General features: G+C 36.0%; 1 protein-coding gene across 2 annotated transcripts in view; it reads right to left on the minus strand.

Annotated features, from left to right (window-relative positions):
• Positions 1-12,595, minus strand: part of MSRB3 (methionine sulfoxide reductase B3) — a 198,488-nt gene that overhangs the window by 126,434 nt on the left and 59,459 nt on the right. For both annotated transcript variants that reach the window (XM_063075719.1, XM_063075720.1), the window contains exons 3-4: positions 11,764-11,872; positions 10,099-10,176 (exon numbers count right to left, since the gene is read on the minus strand). In XM_063075719.1, the coding sequence (XP_062931789.1) occupies positions 10,099-10,176; positions 11,764-11,872 (187 nt within the window). The remainder of the gene's footprint in view (positions 1-10,098; positions 10,177-11,763; positions 11,873-12,595) is intronic.

Here is a 12,595-nt window from a genome sequence, read left to right on the forward strand (position 1 = left end):
TGTGTGAATAGTTTCGCAGCAGAGTTATGTTTGAAATGTAACAACACAGCTGGAGCAGTGACTCATCACACTAATACCTACTGTTAACAAACAGATTCTCTCTAATAAAGGCTTTACTTTCTCACATTTTAAGGAGTTATTTTAGGTTGTTGGATGGTATGATATGTTCCCAAAACTCGGTCAGGCCACTTGTATTTAACATTTGTTGAATACCTGGCATATACTAAGCATTCTTTTGCATTTATTTATTTTTTTATTTTATTTTAATTTCTCAATATACATTGTAGTTGATTTTCGTGTCCCTTTTACCCATTCCTCTTTCCCCACTCCCTCTCCCTTCCCCCCAATACATCACATCTATTTACTTGTCTTAACGAGTTAAAGGAATTGTGATTTTTGCATCCTCTTCCCACCCCCCCATTTATTTGTTTGTATATTTATTTATTTATTTTTAGGTCCCACAAATAAGTGAGAACATGTGGTATTTCTCTTTCTGTGCCTGACTTGTTTCACTTAGTATACTTTTCTCTAAGCCCATCCATATTGTTGCGAATGGTAGTATTTCCTTCTTTTTTATAGCAGAGTAGTACTCCATTGTGTAGATATACCACAGTTTCCTTATCCAATCCTCTGAAGATGGACATTTGGGCTGGTTCCAACTCTTGGCTATTTTAAATAGCGCTGCAATAAACATGGGAGTACAGGTATCCCTTCAACATGATGATTTCCATTCCTCTGGGTATATTCCCAGCCGTGGAATAGTGGGTCATATGGTAGATCTATCTATAATTGTTTAAGGAACCTCCAAACCATTTTACATAAAGGCTGTACCATTTTGCAGTCCCAACAGTGTTTGAGGGTTCCTTTTTCTCTTCAACTTCATCAGCATTTCTTATTCTCAGTCTTTTAGGTATTAGCCATCCTAACTGAACTGAGATAGTATCTCAGTGTCATTTTCATTTGCATTTCTGAAATTCTGAGTGATGTTGAGCATTTTTTCATGTGTCTGTTAGCCATTCGTATATCTTTCTTTGAGAAATGCCTATTCAGCTCCTTTGCCCATTTTTTAATTGGGTTACTTGCTTTTTCGCTGTAGAGTTGTTTGAGTTCCTTGTACATTCTGGATATTAATCCTTTGTCAGATGTATACTTTGCAAATATTTTCTGCCACTCAGTTGTTGTCTTTTCACTCTGTAAATTGTCTTTTTGCTGTGCAGAAGCTTTTTAGTATGATATAATACCATTTGTTTATTTTTCCTTTGGTTGCCTGTGCTTTTGGGGTCATATTCATGAAGTCTGTACCCAATACTACTTCCTGGAGTGTTCCCCTATGTTTTCTTAAATAAATTTTTCTTATTTCAGGGTGTACATTTAATTCTTTAATCCATTTTGTGTTGATTTTGATATATGGTGTGAGGTAAGGGTCTAGTTTCATTCTCCTACATATGAATATCCAATTTCCCCAGCACCATTTGCTGAAGAGGTAGTTTCTTCCCCAGTGTGTAGACTTGGTGCCTTTGTCAAAGATCTGATGGCTGTAGGTATATGGGTTGATTTCTGGATTCTCTATTCTATTCCATTGATTCATGTCTGTTTTTATGCCAGTACCATGCTGTTTTGATTATTATAGCTTTGTAGTGTAGTTTAAAGTCAGGAGGTGTTATGCAGACAGACGTATCCTTTTTGCTCAGGATTGCTTTAGCTATGTGTGGTCTTTTGTTATTCCATATAAATGTCTGGATAGTTTTTTCCATTTCGCAGAAAAATGTCACTGGAATTTTAAAGGGGGTTGCATTGAATCTGTAGCTCACTTTGGGTAGTTGGGACATTTTCACAATGTTAATTCTTCCAATTCAAGAGCATGGAATATCTTTCCATTTTTCTGTGTCCTCTTTAATTTCTCTCAACAGTGGTTTGTAGTTCTCACTGTAGAGATTTTTCAAATCCTTGGTTAACTTTATTCCTAAATATTTTATTTTTTTGATGGCTACTGTAAATGGGATAGCTTTCTTGATTTCTTTTTCTGCATGTTCACTGGAGTATAGGAATTCTACTGATTTTTGTGTGTTGATTTTGTATCTTACAACTTTGCTGAAATCATTTATCAACTCTAAGAGTTTTTCTGTAGAGGCTTTAGGTTGTTCAATATATAGGATCATGTCATCTGCAAACAGGGACAGTTTGATTTCATCTTTTCTAATCTGGAGGGCCTTTATTTCCTTCTCTTCTCTGATTTCTCTGGCTTTTACATCCAAAACAATGTTGAATAGGAGTGGTGAGAGTGGGCATCCTTGTCTAATTCCTGTTCTTAAGGGAAAGGCTTTAAATTTTTCTCCATTCAGAATGATACTGGCAGTGGGTTTGTCCTATATGGCTTTAATTGTGTTGAGATACTTTCCTTCTATACCCAGTTTTTGGGTCTTTATCGTGAACAAATGTTGAATTTTGTTAAATGCTTTTTCAGCATCTGCAGAGATGATCATATGGTCTTTGTCTTTGATTTATTGATGTGGTGTATCACATTGATTGATTTGTGTATGTTGAACCAACCTTGCATCCCTGGGATGAATCCCACTTGATCATGGTGTATAATTTTATGTATGTGTTGCTGTATTCTATTAGCTAGTATTTTATTAAAGATTTTTGCATCTATATTCATCAAGGATATTGGCCTGTAGTTTTCTTTTTTTATTGTATCTTTGTCTGGTTTAGGTATCAAGGTGATGTTTGCCTCATAGAATGAATTTGGGAGAATGGTCTCTGTTTCAATCTTTTGGAATAGTTTGTAGAGAATTGTTATCAATTCCTCTTTGAAGGTTTGGTAGAATTCTGCAGTGAACCCATCTGGTCCTGGGCTTTTCTTTGTTGGGAGCCTTCTGATAACAGCTTCAATCTCTTTTATTGTTATTGGTCTGTTCAGATTTTCTACATCATCTTGGCTCAGTTTTGGTAGTTTGTGTGTGTCCAGAAATTAATCCATTTCCTCCAGATTTTCAAATTTGTTGGCATATAGTTGCTTATAGTAGTCTCTAATGATTCGTTGTATTTCAGAGGTATCCATTGTAATATCTCCTTTTTCATTTCTAATTTTTGTTATTTGGTTCTTCTCTCTTCCTTTTTTAGTTAACCTTGCTAAAGGTTTGTCATTTTATTTATCTTTTCAAAGATAAATTCATTGATCGTTTGTAATTGATTCATTGATCTTTTGTATCATTTTTTTGGTTTCTATTTCATTAAGTTCTGCTCTGATCTTAATTATTTATTTCCATCTGCTAATTTGGGTTTGGATTGTTCTTGTTTTTCTAGTTCTTTAAGGTAAAGTGTGAGGTTGTTCGCTTGCCATCTTTCCATTCTTCTGAAGTAAGCATTTAATGCGATGAATTTCCCCCTTAGTACTGCTTTTGCAGTATCCCACAGGTTTTGGTATGATGTGTCATTATTTTAATTAGTTTCAAGAAATTTTTTGATTTTCTATTTAATTTCTTCCTGGACCCACCCATCATTAAGTAGAATGCTGTTTAATTTCCATGTGTTTGTATAGTTTCCAGAGTTTCATTTGTTATTGATTTCTAATTTTAATCCATTGTAATCCGAAAAAATACATGGAAGAATTCCAATTTTTTTGAATTTGTTGAGACTTGATTTGTGACCTAACATGTGGTCTATCCTGGACAATGTTCCATGTGCTGATGAGAAGAATGAATATTCTGAGGTTCGTGGATGGAATGTTCTGTAGATATCTGCCAAATCTAATTGGTCTAAAATGTTGTCTAGATCTTGTGTTTCTCTGCTGATTCTTTGCCTAAATTATCTGTCCAATATTAAGAGTGGGGTGTTCAGGCCCCCTGCTATTATGGTATTAGTGTCTATCTCATTCTTTAGGTCTAATAGTGTTTGCTTTATAAATCTGGCTGCTCCAACATTGGGTGCATATATATTTTTGATTGTTATGTTTTCTTGATGGATTAATCCTTTTATCATTATATAGTGGCCTTATTTATCTCTTTTTATGGTTTTTGGTGTAAAGTCTATTTCATCTGATATAAGAATAGCTACTCTAGCTAGTTTTTTGTTTCTATTTCATGGTATATCTTTTTCCATCCTTTCACTCTTAGTCTATGTGTGTCTTTATAGGTGAGGTGAGTGTCTTGAAGGCAGCATAGAGTTGGGTCCACCTTTTTAAGCCAGTCAGTCTGTCTGTGTCTTTTGAGTGGGGTATTTAATCCTTTTACATTAAGAGTTGTTATTGAAAGGTGCTGACTTACTGCTAGCATTTTATTGATTTTTGTTTGGATGTCTTAAGTATCTTTTGTTCCTTTCTTTCTGATTTACTTTTCATCTTCTGTATTTGTTGGTTTCCTGGACTGGTAGATAAACTTTTTTTTCTCTTTTTTGTTAGCATTTTTATTTCACTAGTGGGTTTTGTTCTTTCTTGAGTATTTATGGCATATATACTACTTGTCCTTCACTTCAGAAGGATAGCCTTGCTGTGTAAAGCATTCTTGGCTGGCAATCTTTGTCTTTTAGTATTTTGAGTATAACATCCCATGCTCTTCTGGCTTTTAGCGTTTCTGATGAAAAGTCTGGTGTTAATCTGATTGGGGCTCCCTTAGAGGTGACTTGATGCTTCTCTCTTGCAGCTTTAAAGATTCTCTCTGTCTTTGAGTTTTGCCAATTTGACTATAACATTTCTTGGAGAGGACTTTTTTGGGTTGAATATGTTTGGGGATCTTTGAGCCTCCCAAATCTGAAGATCTGTGTCTTTTCCTGTACCTGGGAAGTTTTCTGCCATTATTTCATTGAATAAGTGTTCAATACCATTTCCTTTTTCCTCCCCTCTGGAAAACCCATGATTCGGATATTTGAGTGCTTAAGGTTGTCTGTTATCTCTCTTAGATTTTCTTCAAGTTTTTAATTCTTTTTTCTTTTTTTTTTTTTAATCCGCCTGTGTTATTTCAAACAGCCCATCTTCAAGATCAGAAATTCTTCTGTTTGTTCTAGCCTGCTGGTTAAACTTTCTGTTGTGTTTATTTTGTTGAATGAATTCTTCAGCTCCACAAGCTCTGCTACATTCTTTTTCAGGGCATTTATTTCTTTGTACATTTCTTCCTTCAGGTCCTGTATACTTTTTCTCATTTCATTGTGCGGTCTAGCTGAGTTTTCTTGTATCTCATTTAGTTTCCTTAGAATTTTTGCTCTAAATTCCTTGTCAGTCATTTGAAGGACTTCCTGTTCTATAGGATCTAGAGCTTAAGAGTTATTATTATTCTTTGGTGGTGGTTTACTTCCTTGATTTTTCGTATTTCTGGTAGCTTTCCTTTGGTGTTTAGTCATTTTGGCAGGGGATTTCACAGTCTACTCGTTAAACCCTAGTGTCTGGCTAGGATCCTGCAGGGATGGCCAATTTGGCACAGCTGCCTCGGTGCCTGTGGGCCAGAGGCTTGGGCCTCTTTGGTCATGGGGACTGGTCTGGGCTGGGAGTCACACAGCAGCATCTACCCACTCCAGTGCTGGTGGCTCAGGGCCCTGTGGGCCCAGCAGCTCTCGGGCCTGTGTGGGCGACGCACACTGGCCTGGGTTGGGAGTCCCACAGCGGTGCCTACCTGCTCTGGTGCGGGTGGCTCAGGGCACGTGGGCCTGGTGGCTCTCAGGCCTCTCTGGGTGGCACAGACAGGCCTGGGTTGGGAGTCCCACAGCGGCGCCTACCTGTTCCAGCATGGGTGGCTCAAGGCCCTGTGGGCCTGGCAGCTCTTGGGCCTCTGTCAGTGTTGAATCTGTTGTGTTTTTCTTATTATGCCAACAAAACCATAAGTAACTTGAGAAAAAAGTATTACATTAATTTATTTTATTTGTTTCACAACACCTAGCAAAGTGTCAGCCAAAGCAAATATAGTGGTCAAAAATACTTTCTGAATTAAATTATTTTACCAATGCCTTCTCTGGTTTATCTGATGTGCAATAAATTTACTTTATGAAATTTTAAAAGTTCAAATAACCAGAGGAGAGAACATTCTTGCTTCTGTCAGTTAATTTACTAACTGAAAGTCAGTAGTACTATATGAGAAATAAACTAGCTTGGTAAAATTTGTGAATGTGAAGAAAATATGAACCATGGAATAAATTACACATTTGCTTTATAAGCCTGTGAATAAGGTTCTTGTATTTGGTAAGCAGAAAGAAAGCAGAGTATTGTTCAGAGAGGGAATGTATTTAGAGCAGAGCACAAATTTGAAAATGAAATGAGAATAATCGAATACACTTTTTTGTAAGCAACTATAATACACACACATCAGTCAAATAAATGAAGAGGATTATGAACATATGTGTATGCATGTGCACAGACACTACTATAAGTGTGAATAATACAACAGAAATGAAGGTTGGGAAAACAACCTTTTCATGCCATTAATGACTAGACATTTTCAAATTCAGAGCTTCTTTCCTTATTTCTTCTTTCTTGTCTGTTTCCCTCCCACCATTACTTCTCATACTGTTCCTTTATTTAGTCTTTTCTGCCGAATTTTCCTCCCTCAATCCCTTCTAACAAACTCTACACACTTTCACACACACACCCACACACAACCCCATATCCACCAACTGTTTCCTACACTGTGTTCAAAGAATGAAACCAACTATCTAGAGGGTCCTTGATAGTCCAACTGATTCACTAATGAGTAATTTTCAAACTTTTGCTCATAAACCCCTACAAGAATTTTGAAAAAAAATAGAGACTTTGTGTCAGTTATTAATTTGCTGCCTCTCACCTCTAAGTCCATTTTCCTTGCCTGCTCTGCTAAAATGGAGCTAGGCCCTTTAAATATTTTTTTTTTCCTTGTCAGTTAGCATGATGTTAAACTTTGCCAATAGAGAGCACAGGAGAAAGACTGCAGAAGGAAAAGGTCTTTCCTTCCCGGTTTCAGTGTCCTTGCTCAACACACTCCTCCATTGCATGTGCCATCTCTCACATCCGGATCCTGCAGCACATGCAGCTTCTCTTTCCAGGCTCCTGTAGGGTAAATGGCTTCTCTTCTACCCATCTCCTTCAGAATACACAGCTTCTCCAGCACCTGGTTTCTGCAAAGCAAACAGGTTCTCCTGCATCCAGCCTTTGTAGCATACATTGTTTGTTCCCAAGTGCCCAGCAGCATGAGCAGCTTCTCTAGTGCCAGGCTCCTATAGCACCAGGTGCAGCTTTCAGTGCACAATCATCAGTAGCACCCAGCAGCCAGCAGCTTCTCCTGGCACTCCTCTCAGGTGTTTTGGTAGTACAGTGCCTCCACTGAGACACCTCTGTGCAAACAGCTTTTCCCAGCACCTCAGAAGGTAGATTTACAGCAAATTCCATAAGGCAGATTTCCAAAAAGTTCCAGAGGCCAGATTTCCAGCAAGTTGCAGCATTATGGAATCAAAATGACTTTTCTGACATTTAGTAGCTATAGCCATGCTCTCTCTAGAAAGGTGTAGGTCTCGGCCCTGAGGAAAGGAAAGTATGCAGCAGGGGAGGCTTTTCCTTGGGCTCTCTGTCTCAGCCTCAAGGGTTATCATTGCTTCTTATATCTGTTATTCCCGTATTCTTTAGAATTTCTCTTTACTTCCCACTAACCAATCCTTTACTACCACAATCTTCTATTACAGTTAATAATTCTTTATATTTTCTTGTTCACATCACTGTGTGGTTTCTGTATCCTGATTTGGTGCTGATTGGTACATACTCCCCCATATATTTTAAATTAACAGCTAAAATTACTTACAGTAATTTAAATAATTGCAGAATTTCTGGTAGTGTGTATACTATATACAAGCTTAAAATATATTTTGTCAAAACCTCAGAACTATATATTTAGATCATTTAATGAATGGAGAAGTCCACCATATAAAGTAATTTACAAAGCCAATTCTCACGGTCAAATCAATCAACTGAATCAAACTTATTCTCGGTCCAAAAAATACTTCCATCTCTTTAATTTGTTTTCATTTGAATAAACATGTTGATACATGTTCTCATGGCAACCCTCTCACTTAAGTAGGCTGGTAGAAAGTGGATGGACAGAGAGCAGATGGAGACATAAGCAAGGAGGTAGACTGAGACATGCCAGGAGCTTTGCCTAGATAAAATATTATTTCAGTTTTTTCTTACTAATGCTTTTTTGCCTTGCTTTCATGGACCATGAGAGGTAATACATTTCTGAACTGTCAGTCTGCCCTGGAGATTACACCCTGGAGCAATAAATCATAGTAAAATTTGGGCTGAGTGAAAGGTGTGACATCTTTTTTGAAGTGGGAGAAGGGCGATCATGATAGAGGAGCTGGCAAGGAAGAAGTGACAGACTACAGACTCTCAGAAGCATCAGTTTCAAGAAAATGTACATTCAGAAGTTGAAGATCAAAAGATTGATTTGCTCTAAACTGTCCGTGTCCTGTGGCCCCTACAAAGTCTTTCTGGAAACCCAGCGCACACATTGTCCAGCATGAAGACAGCTGCACTAGACCAATAAGCTACTACATTATCCAGTGAAGGATAGAGCAGGGAATTTTTCCCAAAATAGATAAGAAACTAAATAAGAGAAGCAAACCATTAAAAAAGTAAAAATTAGAGTAAAAATATTAAATCATATTCCATAAAAATATAGAAAATAAAAGCTTTCTTTAGAAGAATGCTAAAGGAAATAGAGGCAATATGATTTCAAATGTGAAACCTGACTCCTACCAGTACCTATGTTTGGATAAGGGTCTTGCTTTAGGATTTGTGACTCAAAATCTCACATGGGTTAAATCCTTCATTTACAGCAGTTCTGTTTCTTATTTAAAACAGTAAGTTTTCCTTAGATCCAGTACTTTAGCAAATCACATGACAGAGAAAGAGATGGAGAATCTTAAACTAAAAGCAAAGGGGATGTGGCCAATTTTTACCATTTGGGATATTAACAAGTTTAACATGGCTCAGCAACTATCTTAACTGTTATATCAACTATTATGACACAAGCTAAAAGTGTTGAAATATAAGGACGTATGTTTTCTGAGAGGAAATGGGTGACAATTTGAAGGGTCAGATTTTTAATATGAAGAATAAATACATAAGAATTCAGAACAGATTCTCAACCAACACTAATGTGCAATAAGGTCTGTGCAATTTAAGAAAAGTTTTAAACTGCTAAAAAAATTTTCAAGGAAACTACTGTTTCCTGTTATTTCTGGAAAATCTGTAAATGCTAGTATTTTAAGAGAAACATTTATGGGGAGATATTGTGTTTTATGTGCTACATGTATCAGATTCTTGTTTATTCATTCTCCCTAAGAAACTTTGTAATTTTGTTATAAATAAATGACATTTACTCTCAGTTAAGGTTTCTGTCTTTTTATTCCCCCAAATCAGCAACCCATGTGAAGTACAGGGTTCCTAGGATTTTCTCCACCTAGATAAATAAACTTTTGGTAAAGATTTTCTTTTCTTAAATAGAATCCATAATCTCCAAAATATACTTTCTGAATTAACTATTTTGGTCAAAAAGACTATGTGCTGCCTGTTTTACGGTAAACTGCTGGGATCTTTAATAAAGATTTTGGATCTATGTAAAAACTGTTAACCTCATATTACATAATTTGCTTACCTATGTATAAATACCTGTTATAACTCCCTTGTTACTTTCAGTACAAATATTTCCCTTCACTGCAAAAGCATGAATAGTCCACTTGGCGCATATTATTCAATCTGAAGGATATACATGAAAAACTTTTTGTTATGGTCCAATAAATACATTTAGGGCCAACACCTGAAGATAGAAAAGTCAATAAATACATAAATATTTCTACGCTTGCCAAAATCTCTTTCATACCTCTGCTAAGCACTATGGTTATTAAGATGAACAAGTTAATGTTGGGTATTTTAAAGATTCAAGTAGTACAAAATCAACAGTATCACACTGGTAATTCATGAAAACCAATAATTACTTCTTTGGAGGGGGGACGTGGAGGGGTGGGGTAAAGAGAAATAGGAAAAAAAAATACAAAATTCAGTTATAGAAAAATTCTAAGGTGAACAAGCAATAATTTGTTGCCCTTTGTGATATAACCATACTTACAGGTTTTCAACATACTTACTTGAACAATGGAGTTCCACAAACAACACATTTATATATTCCAGGATCTTTGTGATGTGTGTATTCTCCTTCAAAGGCACTGATAAAAAATAAACAGATCATTAAAAAAGTTAAATTTAGCATTATTTCTTATAGAATGTATTTGCTTAAAATATATTTCTCTAATAAATCTTTCAAGGGCATTTTGTCCTAAAATGAGAACAGACCAAACATATGGAAACCTGAACATTACTACTCTATTTCAAATCTAAATAATAAAATGTGTATATAACTACTCCAAAATAGTGCAGGTTAAATAAAAAAAAAAAATCAAGCCATCTAGTTATGTAATGCTTAGAAAACAATTTTTTCTATAAAAAAAATCTGTAGATTCATAGAAAGAACATTATTACATAAGATTTCTGCTACTCTACAGTGTCCAAGAGTGTGTACCAGAAAACGCAGAAGGATCCAAGACTTCAAGTAGAAGGAGTCTTATTTTTTGGTTTAAAAAGGAATATTGCAGCTTTAAGGGAATATTTTTCTAAGTTAACAATCTTAAAGGCTAGGAGGTCATTCAGCTAATACAAATCAGCTGTGCTAGCCCAACAAAAAGTCTATGTGCTCTGCAGCTTGTTTTTATTATCCTTTCACCCTCTTTATGAGGTCCAATTTTTTTATAAACAGAATTTTTAAGAATGACCTAATCTCTGCTTGTTTGTGTGCATTAAATCATTTTGTTAGTCATGTACACAACAGGACGGGTAGAAGTCCTAAGCTGAGACTGAAGTCAACTGCTAGCTCATTGCATGGTGAGGGTGGACTTTGTCAGAGATTCAACATTTGGTAAATTTAGTAAACAGTAGATACTGTGACAGGAAGAGAATATTGCCAATTAACAAGGATCCCATGTGTAGTTAAGCACTCTTTCAGTTCATGAATGAAAACTAGAACTTACATCATTAATAAATTTGGATCAGAGGTAAGCTACGGCCTTATGCCAAGCTCCATGGTATAAATTAGACAACAAAATCGTTGGACCTTGGCAAGTTACCTTTGAGCTGAAATCAGCTGAGAGAAACTTTATTCACTAAAAACAGTCTTGGAAGTGAACAAACTCTTTTTTTCAGGATTTAGGGCGAACTTCCAAGGACTAAAGCCATGTGAGGGCAGTTATTGAAAATTTTTGACATTCCAACCACAAATGAGCCAATAAATACTTTCTCCACATGTGCTTCAAAAAGAAATTGGAGTGGGGTAGAAAGGAACTAAATTATGCTACCTTCTTTTTGCAGCCAAAACGTCTATACTTACAATGGCCACCTTCAAAATTTCAGCATCCTGGCATAGTGCCATGTCCCTCATGGTTCTGCTTACTGTGATGTCTTCCCCAAAAATGTACCTAAATCGCTATTACTTCCACACATTTTGCAGTAAACTAAAAACAGGCCCTTCACAAAAGCTCTGTGACTTTACATAAGATAGAGTGTTCATTAAACAGAGGAAAGAACAAATAAAACTTAGTCTTAACCTAAACAATACATTTTCAACCTTTCAGGGATAATTTGTAGACTTTAGCAAATAAGTGTAGAATTCTTTAAATTAATTGGCAAAAAAGAAGATTCAAAGGGGAGAGAAGGTGAAAACTAGCTCTTGCTTAGTGACTTTCTGTTACAGCTCATCTTACCTTTCGGTCCCTTTCTCCTGAGTGACATGGTACTGCAGGGGTGTTAGCCGCTTCCTCAGTTCCTGCTGGGAAAAGACCACCTTACAGTTCTTTTTATCCCTACATGACCCTGGAAAGAGAGAGGATATGAGAGAAAGAAGCTTTTTAGCTTGAATCCTAAATAATTGTTTTGGCTGGCCGCCACAGCACAGCTTCTGCAGTCACTTATCAACGACCAGACCAGTCCCTAATGCACTAGAAAAACTTACCTAAACTAAAGCTGATTATTTCTCTAAGTTTAGAATGTTTCTTAAGATCCAGGTGATTCCACGGCAGCAGTGACAATGTGCTATAGCCAAAGCTTCTAGGATGACACTAAAAACTCACTGAACATTAAGATAGTGATACATCCTTCATGTCTGCCAATACCATGAAAGTTTTTAAGTGAATTCAAAAGCATAAATCTATTTATAAGCATTTATACTGTATATATAAGATGATGGGCATTTTAGTTAAACCATAACTCTCCATTCAATAATTATGCAACTTGGTGGAATAGCTTGAAACCATCATCACTCGATTTCCACTTTGGATGATTTAACTACCATCCCATTCATTTTTCTTTGAAACCTAAAGACGTATTCTATGACTAGGAATTGCCGTTCTCTGTGATTCCATCAGATACTTCACTAGGTTCTGTGGTGTCCTTAAAAAATAAATGTCTCTTTATTTTTTTTTTTCCCCCTCCTCTTTATTTTTTATTTTTATTTTTAAAAATGTTTTTTCTTTTATTGCTTTTCCATTTTATTTTTTATTTATTTATTTTTTTTAATTTTTTTTTAAATTTTATTTT

Source organism: Cynocephalus volans, chromosome 12 (assembly GCF_027409185.1).
Source record: "Cynocephalus volans isolate mCynVol1 chromosome 12, mCynVol1.pri, whole genome shotgun sequence".
In the NCBI taxonomy this organism is placed as follows: Eukaryota; Metazoa; Chordata; class Mammalia; order Dermoptera; family Cynocephalidae; genus Cynocephalus; species Cynocephalus volans.